This window comes from Entelurus aequoreus, linkage group LG13, assembly GCF_033978785.1.
Source record: "Entelurus aequoreus isolate RoL-2023_Sb linkage group LG13, RoL_Eaeq_v1.1, whole genome shotgun sequence".
Lineage (NCBI taxonomy): Eukaryota > Metazoa > Chordata > Actinopteri > Syngnathiformes > Syngnathidae > Entelurus > Entelurus aequoreus.
Window position 1 is genome coordinate 25,677,328 of NC_084743.1, and position 19,489 is coordinate 25,696,816.

General features: G+C 36.7%; 1 protein-coding gene across 1 annotated transcript in view; it reads right to left on the reverse strand.

Moving 5' to 3' along the window:
- The window catches only part of asb1 (ankyrin repeat and SOCS box containing 1), a 19,314-nt gene extending 2,722 nt beyond the window's left edge, over positions 1 to 16,592 (reverse strand). The window contains exons 1-4 of the mRNA XM_062068496.1: positions 16,332 to 16,592; positions 13,101 to 13,239; positions 8,716 to 9,018; positions 5,429 to 5,811 (exon numbers count right to left, since the gene is read on the reverse strand). Of these exons, the coding sequence (XP_061924480.1) occupies positions 5,429 to 5,811; positions 8,716 to 9,018; positions 13,101 to 13,239; positions 16,332 to 16,428 (922 nt within the window). The 5' untranslated portion in view covers positions 16,429 to 16,592. The remainder of the gene's footprint in view (positions 1 to 5,428; positions 5,812 to 8,715; positions 9,019 to 13,100; positions 13,240 to 16,331) is intronic.
- Between the last annotated feature and the right edge of the window lie 2,897 nt (positions 16,593 to 19,489).

Consider the following 19,489-nt stretch of genomic DNA (forward strand, 5'->3'; position numbering starts at 1 on the left):
TTAATAATGCTGTTACATGATGCTTAGTGTTTTACTAAAGCTGCATCTGATTATCACTCAGCTTATTAAACTTGTAGATCATCCTCCTTATATTCAGGCTCAAATATATAAATTTCTGGATCATAATTTGTCCCAAAGTAGTCTTTGTTGTCTCTCCTGAAGTCTGCATGATTAGTAGTGTTGTTGTTGAAGTGAAAAGTGAACAGTGTGATGCGTCTGTGAAATTAATCTGCCACTTTATGCTTAAAATGAGCAAAATACGTAAATATTACATGTTATTAAGACTGTGCCTGTTACTACATTACATATATACTTATATAACATGTTGGTGGAGGTTTTTTTTATGTTTCTTAGAGCTTTTTATAGGCGGAGTAGAACTCCATTTGCTCCATTCTTAGCAGATTTTTGCTAAAGTTTATTGACAATTTACAATGCATAAAAAAAGAAACACATATGTGTTTTCTCTTACATGAGGATTGCGAATGATAGACTCAATTCCAAAAATAGTGCAATTCCCCTTAACCGATATTAGCACCAAATCGGTACTTTAAAAACGATGCCGGTGCTTAAACAACTTTTGTAAAAATAAAAAATAAATTAAAAAAATACAAGAATTGCTTTTTATTTACATGGAATTTTGTGACATTCAAGTTAAACAGAAAAGTTATTTAAATAATTCAGTGGTATGAATTAAATGATGACTAAGGAACACATTGAAAAATAAGAAATACAAGCTACAATAAATTGTCATAGTTATTGCAGCAATACAGAAGATAGAGAACGTGCAAACAAACGACTTACTCGAGTTGTAATGTTTTATGCTCAAAATTCCAGGTGTTCCTGAATGCAACCTCGCCTTAACCGTCATTGGTGCATAATGAGGAAGTGCTGCGTTGTTGCTGTTGTTGTTTTGTCTACTTGCTAGGCTAGTGTTGCAGTGCTAACGGTGTTATGAGGGCTGCAGTTGGAGTGTTAATGTTGGCAAAGAGCGTCAGACTGTGCTTCTATCAGGACAATATAATACGAACATGAATGTTACTTGTAAAAATTGTATGTTACTTATAAAATTAAAATGTTTTATGATTTTTGTAGCTGATATATTGCGAGAATCAGTTTGAATCGAGAATCGATTCTGAATCGAATAATCACCCGGAGAATCAGAATCGGGTCGTGAGTTGTTGAAAGATCCCCATCCCCAGTAGATAAGATAACACCTCAGTAGATTTACATGTTCATAATGTAAGGGAAATGAGGCATACTTTATTTATTAAATCATATTACGTTATCAAGCATACAGCATTCAAGGTCGTATGTAACGCTGTAAGACCCTCAAGTGTGAAACTTCTCAACTCAAACGTGTGACGAAGGACCACAACACATGTTGAAAATAAAAAGTAGTGATGTGAATCTTACGATATCTCACGATTCAATTTGATTCGGATTATTTGGGCGATGATTCGATTCAGAATCGATTCTCTATTCATTCTCGCAATATATTATTTAGTTTAAAAATCAGAACAAAAACCTTTTCAAAACATGTTACAGGTTACAAAGACTACTCTTGGCTGTTGACGTGTGTTGTACACCTGCAGGGAATAACCACAGAGATAGCCTAAAACAATTATTTTGAAAATAGAATACATTGATTTTTTATTTTAATGAATAAATACGAAAAATAAAATAATACATAAAAAATATTTACGTTTTGGTTGTTCTGCAAAGTTTAAATAACTGTGGGGGGCTTATCTGAAATATGTAGGAGAGATTTAACTTTAAATTAACCCCGAATGAAACACATTTGAAATGTGGGTTGTTTATGAGCCTTTTGTATGCTTGTTGAGTGTTGTATCTCTTTCCCATTCCGGAATGCAGCTGTCTGTGGTGTTATGTTGATATCTATCTGTGTGGGGTTTGTTATTGTTTTTTGTAATTAATTTATTGAATTATTAGTATTATGATTTTTTTTTTGTGTGTGTTATTTGTTTGGGGTTGGGTGGAAAATAATTTACATTATTTTTTTTTAGAAAATAATTATTTGGTTGTGAATTGATTTTTAGCACCCATGGCACCTGTAATTATTAGCACCTTTTTCAAAAGAAGTTACAGGTTACAAAAGATCCTCTTGGCTGCAGCAAATAAATGCGGTGATGATCTAAAAAACGTACTTTAAAAAATGTATTCTTAAAAATATAACAATTTTTTTTTTTTTTTTAAGAATGATTTTGGAAAGAATAGCGAATACATGAAAGGTATTCTAAAAATAATTAACATTTATTCTTTAGGAAAAAACATGTTAAAAAAATGTAAAACATTTTTAAAAAAATATATTCAGTTGTGAATCTATTTTTAAGCATCCCTAATAAAGGCTATATGTGCAGCCAATAAACACAGATATGGCCTAAAAAAAAATTTGGGGAAATTATTTTTCTGCAGAATAAATTAAAAAAATAAGAATATATTAAAAATATATATTTTAATTTACATTTATTCTTTAAGAAAAAACTTGTCAGGTATTCAGTTGTGAATGGATTTATTGAGCATCCCTAATAAAAAATATATTATTATTATATATTTATTATATATTAAAAAAAATACATAGATCATAACACTAACCAAAACTGTCCTGTGATTCATGAATTTTCACTGGGTTACAAAAAACATTAAGCCATTTGTGAACAGAATGAGTCTTTACTGTCTGTATAAAGTTGACTGGTAGTGTCATAAAATATTGTAGCTGCAACAAAACAGTTTCTCTTTAAATATTCCATGATAAAGACAGCTCAAGTGTACTCTACCTTTGCATTAGGTGTGTATTAAAGAAGTGTTATGAGACAAAATAATAATGATTGAGAATACAATTTTCTATGTAAAACGGAACAAAATAAAACATGCCTTTACTGCGTTCATGATAGGAAGCATAGTGGTTCAACCATGAAATGACCTTCACAGAGTGCTGAGGCACAATGTGTATAAAATGCTGGAGTGACTCAATAAGTGCTGAGTGCCAAACCTGCTTTGGCATCAACCTCAGCACAAAAGCATGCAGCTTCATGGCAGTTGGGTCCATGACCGAGCAGCTGCATGCTTTCCTGACATCACCGAGCACACAAGCTAGTGAACATTTGTTTTCACTGCAAATTGAATGAAGTCAAGTTCTCTTTGATAGGAACCGTTCATGACTGTCTAAATAAAGCTCTGCGTCGCCAGTGGATTCTGCACGACTGCTTTCCTGACCGCAGGTTACAGCGTGTTCGCCTTCATAGGATTATTTGCTGACATTGTATATTCCAGATAAAAATCCTTTAAACTTAGCAACAGTCCCTGTCAGAAATGTACATACAGTAGATCAAGGGAAACACGTATTTGATTGCGTGCTGAGTTTGTTTAGTTTACTCCAAACTTTTTCCAGGGAGGGCCGCAAAAATTTAAATTGAAGGCTGCGGGAGACTCTTAGATACATTTTGTACATTAAATATACTAAAACCAATACATTAAAAGTCAATAAGTATATGCTAAGCTATCTGAACAAAACATCCATATCATAGCTTTGTGTTAGCGGTAAATTAGCATATTCTATGGCATTTTGCCCTAAATTAAGCATTTTCAAGCATAAAAACGGCTAAATCACAACTGGCCGTGAAAAAAAATAAAAATAAAATGTGGCCCACCGGAAAAAAAAAAAGGCAGTTACTAATTAGATATGATACTATGTTGCAATTGCAGTTGCAAGTGAAAGACGTTAGATGGTAGTAGTGCATAGTTTATTGGTGTTGGTCAGCTCAGTATTTGCTGTCTGTTGCGCCCTACAAAGTGTTACTACTGTAAGTATTGCACTTATTACACGCCAGCTGTTTGATTTTAACATTAATCTTAGTTGTAGTTCTCATTAACAAATTTGAAGGTGTTGAAATTACCATGTAAAATTGCTAATGCTAATCAGTAGCATGTCAGTAGCAAAGCCAATGTATATTAGCATCAAGCTAGCATATTTTTGGAAAACTTACTTTACTAATGTTGTTGAGTCAATTGTTTTGTTGGCATTGAAAATTGCAACATTACCTAGAGGTTGTTTGGCTGAGTCTGTTCTCAGTGCTGCTGGAGTGTTCAAAGTGCAAAGTATATTAACCGGGCGTGAGATCACGCGCAACACAGTTACCAGCACATGGCACCGTTTAATTTTATGTGAATCGGTCCCCAGTAAGACTGGCGGGTGCCAAAAAAGTACTGGTTTCGGTATCCATATCTAAATACTATAGTGTATAATTGTGTTCAAAGTCTACAAACTTTCCTAAAATATTGATTTTTGTCAAGGCTGGAACACATTATTCATGTTTACAATATTTCTTATGGAGAAATTTGCTTCAATATACAAACTTTTCTATTTAGGAATCCAGTTGAAGACCTAATTGAGTCCGTAAATCAAGTTTTCACTGCATATGTATTTTGCATTGTTTTGTGACCACAAAATTATAATTATTATCTAGTAAATGTGTTTAGTGTTAATATTTTGGGTGTCTGGAATGGAACAATTGGTTATACATTAATTTTTATTGGAAAATTGCTTCAGTTTTTTGTTAAATTGTGTCTTTGTTGGACATTTTGGAAAAGGCTAAAACAAACAAAATTAAATTGAGGTACCACGGTTCTTATTTTCTCCACTGTGCTTAGATTGATGACCGGAACTGTAAATGTATATCTTCGTTTAGTTTTTTCTTTTTACTTCCTGTTTAACTAAATAATAAATATATGAGTTATTGGAAGTAAAGATATTGGCATTTCCCTACCTTTGGGGGGACATGATATATAATTGTATTGTGGACTTCATGAAGAATGTTCAAAATGAATTAAACTGTTGTATTTTCCAAGCTATACAGCACACCGTAAATATAAGCCGCACGCACCTAATTTTAACAACACTAGTTTTATTACATTACGATAGCATGAAAACATTCCTCGAGACATCACACGTGGAACTGTTTAGTAAGTATGAATTGTTTTAGTTAAATTGTAAAACTTTCAAACGTTGCTTGGAGTGATGAATGAAGAATCATTTCACCAGAAAACGCTATGGACGGCTATACTTCCGGCACAAAACAGGAAGTACATTTTTTAACACGCAGCACCTGCAGTGAGCAAACTCGTCCAAAGGATGACACCACAGCACAAACAATAACACACTTTTCTGTGTCTCTGTCGGTGTAATATGAAAACTTTTTGTTGAATACAAAACATTATAGTCGTTAGCGAAGAAAAATCCATAAATTAGCCGCACCCTTTTATAAGCTGCAAAGTTCAAAAAGTTTTAAAAAAGTAGCGGCTCATAGTCCGTAAAATACGGTATATCATTAATCTTTGCAAACCACACACTGGAACGGTTTGAGGAAAGACCAACTTCATATAAGGATGTGATGTCAGTAGTTTGACTTACTTCTTGCTTCCAGGAAGAGCTTGAGGGCTTCGGGTTCCACCTTTCTTCGGTTGGGAGCCTCCAGCTCAGCATCATCCCAGGGCACATAGCCTGGGTTGGCCCCGTGGTCTAGCAGCAGCTGGACGAAGGTCACCTCACATCCGTGTCGAAGCACGGCATCCAGGAGGCAGGAGGCCAGGCCGCGAGTCAAAGCGTCGTGGCACACGGGCCCTGAGTAGTTGAAGTCAGGCTGAGCGCCAGCTTCCAGCAGAGCCCGGAAGCAGTGCAGGTGGTGATAAGCGGCACTGATGTAGAGAGGACACACCACTAAAGTGTTGAGGGTCCGAGCACATAAGGGAAGACGGGGACCCAGCTGATAATCCATGTCAACATCAGCATTGAACCTGGAACAAGGTGACATTTTACAAATCAAAAAAATACTGGTTGATAATTGGCACGATTATCTTGAAATGCTTAATTAAGAGAGAAGTATATTTACAAACAAAAACAAGGAATGAGCCTTTGTGACTTAATATTTTTTTCATTTAAAAAAATGAGCAGCTGCAGTTAATAATAATCACATATTAAAGCTTGGCCATCTCTAGTTAGTACCTGTATGTGACCTTAAGGTTGACTCTACACACTTACTCTTGGGATTCAAAATGGACCCGCTCATAAGTGTCATTAGTCAACTATATATGTTTTTTTTTTTTTTACTTTCAACGCTTAAAATCCTTTAGCAACTTCAGATCCATCTATTGATCTAAAGTTTGTATTTTTTTTGTCAAAAATTTTTAAAATAAGTATAATGGGGAAAAAGCAAAATATGAATATGCAATATTTTAAAAAACAAGTTGCAGAGTGGAATATTTGTCCCCAAATAGGTAAATAACTGACAATTGATTGATTTTAAAACCGCAGACAAAGAGACAAAATAGGGATATACTGACATAAAAATGTCATATCACGGTTATTGTCACCAAAATGATCACATAGTGTTGAATGTGCTCAAAAAGTAATTGTACACACTTAAAACCAATAAATACAATAAATAAATAGCCACACGATAGACTTTTTTAGCGGACTACATTTGTTGTGTAATAATAGTGTTCTGGCTACTTAATAGTCATACTATTTTTACTTGAATGTTTAAATATGTTTATCTTCTTACATTTTATTTTGTAAAAAGTTTTAGTGTTTGTTTTTAATGATACAGAAAAAAACGTCACGTCCGGTTTATGTGATGTCACTCAAATTAACTTCCTGTTAATATATTGCTTTGAGTATCGATCGATCTCTGCCTATAAGAGAGCGCAGTCTGTAGGTTAGTTGCTCAGACAGTAATGTGTTTATAGAAGTTTAAATTGGGCGATGTCGTTAATGGAGAAAGATGTTAATGACTCTTGTTTTCATGTTAGTTTTTAAGATAGCTAATGCTAGCTTGTTTCTCAAGGGAATGAGAATGACACGACTTGGTTAAGTGTATTGAGTTCACACAAGTCTTTTTTTACATATATGTACAGTATATGCCATGTTATACTTTATATACTGTAACTGCCCAAGATCGTTTCTATTGCATTTCAGCTTCTTAATGGTGGTTTAATTTATTCACGCTTATCAAAGCTCTGAGACTTATGCTTATGGTTTTCTGTTGTTAGCTACTGGTTAAGGTGCATACTTACACCAAAACAATATTTTCTTATGTATTAATCAACAATAATGAGATGATTTCAGTTTTCATGAAAAAAGGGTAGTACCGTAATTTCCGGACTATAAGCCGCACCTGACTATAAGCCGCACCAGCTAAATTCAGGGGAAAATACAGATTGCTCCATATATAAGCCGCACCCGACTATAAGCCGCAGGGTTTTGATGTGTAATTACCGTAGTATATAGGGGTTCCTGCTACCACGGAAGGGATTGTCGGGACAGAGATGACTGTTTGGGAACGCAAAGCGTCCGATTTATTAACTATAAATCTTTCAATCATTCAATCAAACTTTCACATCTTTGACATGGCGAACAGCATTCGTGCAGAGTACAAATAATACAACGGTGAAAAGTAATACAAAGTGCTCGCCTGTACGTTATCAAAATAACCAGCCTACCGGTATATGAAAAGTCAGTCTTTAATCATTGTGTCATCGTCTTCCTCCTGCGTACTAAAACCACCGAAATCCTCTTCGTCGGTGTCGGAGAAGAACAGGCCGTAAATAAGCCGCACCCTTGTATAAGCCGCAGGGACCAGAACGAGGGGAAAAAGTAGCGGCTTATAGTCCGGAAATTACGGTAATATACCAGGATCACAGTCTGAAAATGGAGCTGAAAGAGTTCTTGAGGTGTGTACACTTTACTTTTATAATATATTCTATGTTGCATTTAAAAACACTATGGTATTTTATTTCAATTAAGACAAACAAAAAAAAAACCTCCATAGCCAAGTTTCTAACCGCTAACCTTCAAACTGAACAATGATTGGGTCCTAGGGTTGCACAAAGGTTAATGGTGTGTTCCATTTGTACTGGGAAGTCGGAATTTCTGAATTCTTAAGTCGGAATTTCAACTGGAATGCCCGTTCATGTCTAATTTTCTAGTCGGAAAGTCAGGGCATTATCACCACCCCTGAGTTGGCTTCTAAGATGGCTGCTCTGAATGTAAACAATATCATAGGCTTTTAAAACCGATTTGGTTTTTTTCACACTAAATCGGCTATATACGATGTATTGTTGGATGTTTATATATGGTAACGTTACTATCGTGTAAACACATTTTTAGGCTGTATACTGAACGTTCTACATCGCTTGCAATAGCACCTGTGGTTCCTCTTCGTCCACCATGTTTGAAGGTTGCAGAAAGAGTCCATATTTTCCCATCATTGTTTATATTCAGACTAAGCAAGTGCACAAATAGCTTTCATCAACATGGCCATTTTGATTTCTGACCTCATAGCTGGAATGCCCACAACTCGGCTGTGACGTCATTCCCAGCTCCGATTTCTAACTTCCGAGGTAGATGGAATGCACCATAAGATATTATTGAGCCTTCAGTATGTTATTCACAGAATGTATGTTACATTTTTGATGCTGTATGTATCATTTTGACATTTTATGAATTTGAGAAAATCCCAAATAAATCCAAAAATGTGCACCCAATTATTGTTAGTTCAAATAATCATTGAATCCCTAAATGATAGACTTATTTCCACAATTTTTTCAATATTTATATCACGCCAGTTCTCTAATAAATACAAGATTATTTGTTGCTATTGAGTACAGGCATGATTCAGTACAATCCCATCCAAAGCTCACCGAATGAGTTCCTGAATCACATCCAGTCGACCGACACGGACAGCATGGTAGAGCGGTGTGCTGCGGTGGTGACGGCTCCCGTTGGGGTTGGCTCCGGCCTCAAGGAGGACACGCACGCAGTCCAGGTGACCGTTGACCACAGCGACGTACAACGCCGTTTGGCCTTTGACATCCACGAGGTCCACCTCAGCCCCTTGAGCAATAAGGTAAGCCACACAGGCGACGTGTCCGGCTGTGGATGCAATCCTTAGGGGAGTGCAGGGCAGGCATCCACAGCACCAAACCGATTTCTCATTGATCCGTCTAGAACGACAGGAAAGGGAGGAGTCTTTCATTAGGATTGACGGTTGACAATCATTAGCTTTCATTGGGAAAATGCTACAGCCTAATGCAGGGGTCGGCAACCCAAAATGTTGAAGGTGCCATATTGGACTGAAAATACCAAAAAAAATCTGTCTGGAGCCGCAAAAAATTAAAAGCCTTATATAAGTGTTATAATGAAGGCAACACATGATGTGTCTATATTAGCTGTATTAGCCTACTATCAAAATTACTTTAAAAGTCTTATATGAGTGTTATAATGAAGGCAACACATGATTTTAGTGTCTATATTAGTTATATTAGTCTACTATCAAAATGACTATGTGTCTGTCGCAGGCTGACACAAATCTTTGTTGTCAGAAATGTTGAAATGTAATATGTATTAAACACAATTTCACAACATTAGTAAAACGCAGGCTTCTAGGGGGGTGAAATAACTCCTCTAAATGACTGTCTTAGAATGGCCAAAGGTATAGATGTGTGTGTCCAAGTTAAAGGAAATGGCGGACTGTCTTCTTTTAATGGTTTTATTACAATCTGTGCAAGCTGGGTAACGTTTGCTGTGGTCTGGAACAACATGGCACACAAACAAACTATCTGAAATGCAGCCAATATTACATACATGTCATGAGACATGTAAATATAAATTAAATACACAGGGGACATAAGTAAAGGAAATTAAATTAGCTCAAATGTACCTAAAACGAGGCATAATGATGCAATATGAACATACAGCTAGCCTAAATAGCATGTTAGCATTGATTAGCTTGCAGTCATGCACTGACCAAATATGTCTGACTAACACTCCACACAAGTCAATAACATCAACAAAGCTCACCTTTGTGCATTCACGCACAGCATAAAAGGTTTGGTGGACAACATGAAACAAAGCAGGAGTGGCATAAAACATGTCTTTCTGTGGCAGCGTCGGAGAAAGTTGTACATGTAAACAAACTAGGGTGAGTTCAAAGACCGCCGAAATTAGTAGGACAAAATGGTGCTCGCCAAATACTCCCATAAGAGAATCTATTTAATAGAAACAGTGGGATTTCTAACAATTAGGGAGGTTTGTGTCATGTTTGTCTTACAGAAATCATACATTTTTGAAAAAGTTCCAGGGAGCCACTAGGCAGGCGCTAAAAAGCTGTGGGTTGCTGACTCCCGCGGGTGTAATGTGTAAAAATTGGTAAATAATCACATAAATGCTTACATAATGTGAACTGTTTATCATGAATCATACTAAAGACGTCAAGGAAAAGCAGTAACATTAGTAGTCCTTCAACACATTGCACTTTAAATTTTGCACCTTCATACACGTTCCCCGTTTTATTATTATTTTTTACAAATTTACAAATCTCTAAAAATATATCGATACAAACTCGGTATATCGCCCAGCCCTAGTACACGCCATTTTATTTTTTTGCACATGCTGTCTAGCGTGTGGTATTTGGATCTTAGTAAATCAGGACCAAAAAGTTTCGAAAGCGAGGTTGACTGATGGACAAACCGGGAGAATAATTTGAAGATGGCTTGATAACCATGAATTAGTTGATGCAGGGAAGTACAAAACATGTCCGTACTGTATTGCTGAATTAAAACTACTTACTGGAATGTGGAAAGCATTTATTGGCTTTATTTATTCATGAGGCTGCACTCTGGTTTTACTGCTTTACTGTTCCATTTTGCAATGCAACTCTGTGAGCGACAGGTGACAAGATAAAACAATAACCAACATTTTTCGTCAATTGTTGCAACGTCCGCTGAGAAATTTTACAGATGACGAAGGGCTGGTCTATCAACAATGACTTTACAGAGCGAAACTGGTTACTGTCGTCATAATCGCACCAAAACATCAGCAAATACCTACTTTCAAGCAAAACTGGCCGCTTTCCGCTGTAACCACGCAAAAATAAAACGACCTGTCATCTCATCAGCTGCCGCTCTCGCTCTTTCACTTGCGTCAACACGCGCACGCTCGGCTCAGCCACTGACGCCTTCACGGCCCCACAAACACTTGGACAACTCCAACACTCGCACGCAGCCAGCCAATGTCATCAACAGCGTGTTAATGGTGTGTTGCTGTTTTGCAGGTTAGCTTATGGCCAACAATGCAGCAGATTTAGAGCTAAATGACTTATGCTTCATGACAAACACTGTCCATTGAAAACAACGTAGTAAGAGGCAAAAGAAAAACAATCAACCATGGATGACAAAACGACTGAAAAATGCTTGCGAAAAGAAGAATACATTATACAGAACATTTATAACACAAAGACCTACAGAAGCAGAAAACAAGTACAAAACGTATAAGAAGCTAACTGGCATACTACGAACATGTAGAACATGTAGTTAATTATTGGACCGGAACAAAAACAATATGAGAGCAACATGGGGCATCCTAAATAGAATTATTAAAAATGGTGCTAAAAAGGACTATCCTAAATACTTCTCAGATGGAAATGTAAAAAAATGACAATATGAACAAAGTAGTTGAAAGCTTCAATAAGTACTTTGTGAACATTGGACCAAATCTGGAGGAAAAGATTCCAGATCCCGAGTCAGTTGAGGACTTGAATGACACCAAAGATAAAAACCCCAACTCTATGTTCCTCGAAGGGGTGACATTTAAAAACAAGGTACCGGTAGATGCTTTATATTAAACTAGTATATATATTTTTTTAATTTTAGTCACTGTAACATTACACACAGTTTGAACAGTAACACTGTGTTTGAATAAAGGAAAATAAAAAACTGTGCTTTAATAATAAATCAAACACAATTAAATTAATTGATGTGTTCTGCGTTGGTTGGCTGGGAGGCTGGGAGAGGGCGGACGTAAGCAGAGAACGTGGAGAACATTCGGATACCAGGCATGTTGAGTGAAAGAAATGACAGAGTCCATTTGTGTCCTAATTGTTTATTTTGGCGTCGATTATGGCCTACAGTAGTCTATTGAAGGATGATTAACCTTTGAGAACCGCTCGAGTCGCGTCATTACAATATTTATCCAAGTGATTCGCTGGCGTACCACGAGATGGAGCCACTGAATCACTGCTTTTAAATTATTCAGACAGATTGGACAGCTTTTATTTAGCTTCAAACAATCAAGATGAGAACGTGATATTAAAAGACAGATTACATCTGCAAACATTAGACACAGTACATTCTAGGGCTGTGAATCTTTGGCCAACACACGATTCGATTCGATTCTTGGGGGGTAAAGATTCGATGCAGAATCGATTTTCCAGTCAAAATGATTCTTGATTCAAAATCAATACTTGTTTTAGTAACATTGGGTGTCAGTTCTATGATTAACTACATTCCTCAATAAAATAGCTAAACAGCTATGATAAAAAAAAAGTTTTTTTGAATCGATTTTTAATTTTTTGAATCGATTAAGAATCATTACAAATAACAATCGCTACTCATTCGAAAAACCCCTAGTACATTCTTACAAAAAAAAATTAAATTATGGATACAGATTAAAAATAAAAGTGGTCTCAATATGAAACCTCGAGGAACCCCAGAAACTGATTTAGCTCTAATAGTTTGGATTGATTAAATTATTTGTTCTCCTTCATTGTAAATCAACATTGTCAATGCCATATGTATTAAATTTTGTTAGCGGAATTTCAATATTTACATAATCAGATACCCAAGACAAATCTAAAAATATGCTGGTAGTATATTTCATATGATTTAAGTCTTTATGTAGACATATTTTCTCTGGAACCATCCTGATGAATATACAAAATACAGATATCAGACAAATGTTTGAAAATTATTGTATAAAATAAATGTTCTTAGCCAAAAAGAGTTTTTAATAAAAGTAAAAGTCATGTTAAATGTACATTTATCCATTTAATCAGTAATTGATATGTATTTCCCATTGTTATCTACATATACAACTAGATGTGTTCTCTATAATATGTTTTTTAGTGTCTGGAACAGATTAGATTGAATTTACAAGATTTAGGGGAGTCATTGCCTTGGTTTTCGTCAGACCTTTTGGAATATATTATTAACAAAAACAGAGGTACAACTGTAAAAAAAACACTCCTTACTCTAAAAAGCTCTCTTCCTGTAGTAGGTTCCTCAGTGTGTCCAGATCGCCCACATAGGCTGCATTGTGAAGTCGCATGTCATCCTGCTCCAGAGGTTTGTCACAGAACTGCTCCAGCAGCCATTCTTTCAGGTTTTGACCTGGTGACAGCACACGGGTAAAAACAATTCACTACCCCGAGTAAGTACGTTTTTTTCCAGGATGAAGCTTACTAAAACATACTTGAGGTCCACTGTGTCACATCCCTCTAGACTTGTTATCATCAGCATCAAACATACAATTGCACGGTGACATGTCAAACGATATTAAAGCATCGATGCATTATGAAACATACCGTACCCCTCGATGTGTGTCACTTTAAGAAGAAAACAAAAACATGTGACCGATAGATATTGATATCACAAATACCAGATCTATATGCTTTATTATTCATTCTCAAATCAAAAAATCGATACTTTTGATACTTTATTTAAGGGGTTTCCAAAGTTTTTCCACCAAGGGCCACGTACTGAAAAGTAAAGTATGAGGGGTGCATATTGATATGTTTTTTTTTTTTTTTTTTTAATGCTAAAAACAGATATCGTGTCAGCTTTGTATTATAGGTGTCTAAGTAGGGCTGGGCGATATATCGATATATCGCGGGTTTGTCTCTGTGCGATATAGAAAATGACTATATCGTGATATTCGAGTATACGTTCTACAGCAGTTGCTTTTAGCTGCGGGCATTAAACTACATGCGTTTCCCACTCTTTCTTGTCTCTCCTTCTCACAGAGACTTAAAACAAGCGTACCTTCTTACATACGTCACATGTGCAACGTCACACGCTCCCGCGGAGCAGACAGGTAGCGACATGGTAACGTTAGCTGTGATGCTAACGGTGCGGTGCAGGTGGTATTACGAGAGAGAGAAGGTGCAAATCTGGTAACAAATGAAGGAAGAATTAATTCCCAAGAAAAACAGCACGGGGTACATCGTCTGGCGGTGGTTTGGGTTCAAGCGGGAAGATGTTGAACAAGTATGCGGCAAAAGCGTAGCTAAAAAAAGTAGCACCACTACTAATGTTGCATCATTTGAAAAGTCACCCGCTAGAGAATAAGGAGTGCTTACTCCGCATGTCAACATCTCCGTTCGGTGCCACACTAACAAAATGCTGAAGCAACTATTTCCAAATCAACACCGTATGACAAAAATAGTCAACAACAGATGGAGATAACGTCCGCAGGAACCTACCACATAGCGAAGGACATACACTATTTGATTTCCTATTATGCAGCTCATTTGTATTTGACACTTATTGAAATATCTTGTGTGACATCATGCACAAAAGTGCACTTTATTTGTTTTAAACTATTGTAGTGGCGTTCTGTACAAAAAGTGCACTTGAATTTTGGTGTTGTTTTGATATGTCATCTTAGTGACATCATGCACAAAAGTGCACTCATAGCTTGTTTTAAAATGTCTCTGACAATCTTGCACTTTCTGTTTTGGAAATGACATGAATGTTTGTGCCACTGCTTAATAACTGTTAAATAAATACAGTTTTGGTAAATTGACTTAGTTGTGATTTCCCTCTCTGCATGAAAGTTAAAATAAGCATATATTAATGAAGTATGAACAAGAATGTTTTAATGTAGACACATAGAATCATCATACTGCTGTGACTATATGCATCAAGTGTTCATTCAAGGCTAAGGCAAAATATTGAGATATACAGGTATATTGTGTATCGTGACATGGCCTAAAAATATTGAGATGTTAATAAAAGGCCATATCGCCCAGCCCTATGTCTAAGTCAGTGGTTCTTAACCTGTGTTCGATCAAACCCTATGGGTTCGGTGAGTCAGCCTCAGGGGTTCGGCGGAGCCTCCGCCGCGGAGGTGAAGACACACCCGACTCATCGTGTGAATAAAAAGCGGATTATGCATACCCCCAAATAATGTTCCCTCTATTTTTACATATGCGTGAGGAAACGCAAAAACTCCTTGAGCATTCAGTGGAGCACATGTGACAACGTCAGACGTGCACACCAGCAGCACACCCGTCCCAAACCTGACTAAATAACAAGTTAAATGTTTTATTATTATAATCAAATGGCAGTAGTCATTTCCCTGAGATTATTTTCTAATATAAGTGTTTTGGCCCACTTACAATGACAATAACAAAAAATATTGTTTTTCATGAGCTGTGTACTAGTATTGTATGTCTGGGTGGGGTATTTGATTTGGAAATAATTTGTACCCCTTTCAGATATCGCATTTAGTTCCCACTAAAACATGCTCTATTGTTGTTGTTGTTGTTGTGTTTGCTGTTGTTGTTTTTGTCTCTGTCTAATCCCCCTCTTGTCCCCACAATTCCCCCCTCTGTCTTCCTTTTTTTCTCTTTCTATCCCCTCCTGCTCCGGCCCGGCTGCACCAAATGATAATATAAATACATTTAATAAAGTCAAATACAAATAAGGCAACAAGAGAAGTATCCTACACTTCTCTTTTGTAAAGTAAATCTGAACAGCCGATATGGGCATCTACATCAACTATATGATTTGCCTGAGAAGCTGGACAGGACAAAAAAAATAAATAAATACATAAAAATATTAGTTATTATTTAGACTATTTCTGCTTTTTCTCTTTACAAAACGATTGTTTTGGCTTTTTTGGTGTTTCCATGTAAAAATGGAAAAACATATATTATTATAATAATAATAATAATAATAATGTTATCATTGTGTAACTGTATACCCTAGTGTCAAAAATAATAATGTTCAGTTACATATTTAACAGTGTTTATTATTGGTGTTCTAATTCTTCAAATTAATTAGTTCATCATTTTTTTATTGAATAACTTTTTTTTACTTGCGAACCGTTGTCCGAGAGTGTGTGTTTGTGGATTTAGCAGTAATTTCATTAATCCCTGCTTCATATAGTAATCTTATGCTATTTTAATTTACCAACGTACAATACAAAGAAAAAGTAAATATCTAAACACTATGAACCTGAACGTCACATACAATTAATACTGAGTAACCATCACGTGGGCCTGGAGTTTGTTTTCAATGCCAACATTTGCAGTAAAGCCTTTAAGTGTGTTATTAACTGACCAGTGACAAATCGACACAATTGACCAGTGTGTGTAATAACACCACACCTTATTATTACAAATTATAAATATGTTTCAAGACTGCTTTATGGTGCATTTCGTGTGACAATGTAACAATGGATGATGCGTTCAAGTTACCTGCTGCAGTGGCAGTGGGCAGACCGGAGACTGTAATGACAGGAGGCACATGACAACGAGGCGGCTCGTCAACATCAGCCTCGGCACCTTCGGCCATGTCCCTGCTGGGAAGAAGACCTCCAAGTCTGATTATAAAGGCGAATGTTCAAAATGAGAAGCTATGAATGAGGCAACAAACATGAAGAAACTACATTGACAACACGGAGGCGAGTCGGCCGAGCTCGGTGCTTTACTTCCTGATTGAGATCAGATGTTCATTTAAAGGGACAGTGCATTATAATCTGATAATATCTAATACATTGGATGATACACAAAATAAATTCAATCTTTGATTAACTAATGCAAGTATATCAACTCTCTTGTATGAGAAGCGTTTTTTAGGTTTTAAATGCTTAAAACTTCGATTAACGACGACGACGTGTGATACCAATATTTAGAATTCAGGTGCTCTTGAATGCACCTTGGCGTGATTGGTGGATAGGGAAGAAGTGTTGTTGTTGTTGTTGGAGTTTTTATTTATTTTTTCATTTATTTTATTATTGAACAACAAACGTACATTTATAATTCACACAAAAGTCAAGGCACTTTCAACATCAAGGAAAGAAAACAAAAGCAAATACAGAGAGTAATAATACTAAGAAATATAAAAAATAAAAAGACAAAAAGGGCTATCTAAATCACTTTTTAAAAAATTAACAAATATATCAATTTAAGAGCTTTTGTACTCGTAATCATTCTCCAAGATTTGATTGATTATTGTAACCCATTAAGCCAATTAGAAAATGTAGGCCTTACTTTCATAAATCGACATTTATGTAGAACATTTTTTTGCCTGGAGCATATTAATGTTGACCAACATTTCTATGTTACAGTCGTTTATAAAAATAAAAATGTTCATCTGTTCTATAGTGAATGGGGACATCTCCACACCCTTGTTTCTCAGCCAATCTCTGATCTCCTCCCAAAACACAAGTACTGTATCACATTCCACAAACAGATGATTGACATCCTCTACAGTAGTGGTACCCAACCACCGGGCCGCGGCCCGGTACCGGTCCGTGGACCGATTGGTACCGGGCCGCACAAAAAACAACAACAACAAAAAACAACGTTTTTTATTTGTTTTGTTTTTTATTAAATCAAAATAAAAAAACACAATATATACATGATATATCAATACAGTCTGCAGGGATACAGACCGTAAGCACACATGATTGTATTTCTTTCTGACAAAAAAAATATATAATAAAAAAAATCTCAATAAAAGTACAGCTCCAGGCAACTTCGACCCTAAACTAACACCCTCCCCGGATTGTTAATAATCAAATGTAAATAATCAAATGTAGATACTTTTTCTTGTGCCTTCTGATCTCTTTCTCTCTCTCTCTCTCTATGTCCACTACTTGCTGTACATATCCTACCAAGTCAGACCTACACTGTTTCAATGTCCATTTCTCTGTTCTCAATTGTTGATGACTGAAGTGATGATAACAACCAATCCGGCCACCAGGCGCTCGCCATCGTGCCCTACCTCCGGGCCTGGCTCCAGAAGGGGGCCCCGGTGACCCGCGTCCGGGCGAGGGAAATCTGGGTCCTTCGTTTTCATTTTTCATGGAGGTCTTCGAGCTGCTCTTTGTCTGATCCCTCACCTAGGACCAGTTTGTCTTGGGAGAGCCTACCAGGGGGCATAAAGCCCCTGGACAACATAGCTCCTAGGATCATTGGGACACGCAAACTCCTCTACCACGATATGGTGGCAGCTCAGAGAGGAGTGTGGTTATTCATACTTTCTTAATAAATGACGTGGTCATGTTCATCATAATAATAGATGGAATTGAGTCTGGCAGAGTTTTAAAAAAAAACTCCCATTGGTGTATTTTTAAAAAAAAAATTTTTTAATCTATCAGAAAATGAAATGCATAATAATATTAATAAATTACAGGATGTTATTATTGTAATTTACTAATTGTCCTCAAGTGATATACTGCACATATGTAGCATCATCTCCAACAAAAACGTGGGAATTTGGACTCATTTAATTAATCACACATGACGTTAAGGGGATACATATTACTTCAGCATATTTATGTGCACCCAGAAAATGTGTCCCCAATCACAACACACATGTACAGATTATCAAAAGCATTTATTTGGGTATAAACGTCACAGGTTACATCGCCAACATATTCAGCAACCAAGACATACATGTAAAAAATCCCATTTTGTATAATTACTGTCAGGTTTAAGCACCAAACTATCTATTAAACAGAACAAGAAGCAAGGAATCAAGCAGAGACAGATTTCAATTTTGCTCATGAGGAGAACGCATGGAGCTGCACACTCAGTTACAGTCTCCCACCACGCTCTGAGGTACAGCCCCCGCGGCCCCCATTTTATTCAGAAGTTCCCTAGTTACATCGCTGAGGCTGCTTCTAAAAGGAGGGGTCACATATTATGCAAGCAGCCCCAGTAGACACAATACGTGATTATTCAGAATGGAGATGTGCTGAGCCTCGTGATTTCGCCCTGACTCTGCTTTGTCTGCCCGGTGTTGCCTTATCTTCATTGAGGTACTTGACATCCGTCCTTGGCTGTTAGCAGGCTGAAAAACACAAACAGCTGCGGCGAGGCAACTCCTAACTTGCAGTGGAAGATAACAAGTTATGTGCCTTTAAGCATAAGAGTTGTGTGATAACTTATATATAATTATTCTAACAATTACTATCACTAATAAGTTGACACACAGCACATAGCTCCGCCCCCCTCTGACATCACACACACTTTAACGGCAGGAGATGCGAAGAATTGTTACTGCGACATCTAGTGGACACGTTTAGAACAGCAGTTTCTTTTATTAGAAAATTACAGTTCATTTTTATACTCTGCCGTACGTTTGACACCCTTGTCTTAGAGCCTGTCGAATTTCTGTTTTGTAACGGACATTAAAGGTTGTTTTTTTATCTACACTATATTGCAAAAAGTATTTGGCCACCTGCCTTGACTCACATATGAACTTGAAGTGGCATCCCAAGGAATTGTCCAAAATGTTTTGCTATCCTGGAGCATTCAAAGTTCCTTTCACTGGGGCGAAGCCCAACTCCTGAAAAACAACCCCACGCCATAATTCCTCCTCCACCAAATTTCACACTCGGCACAAT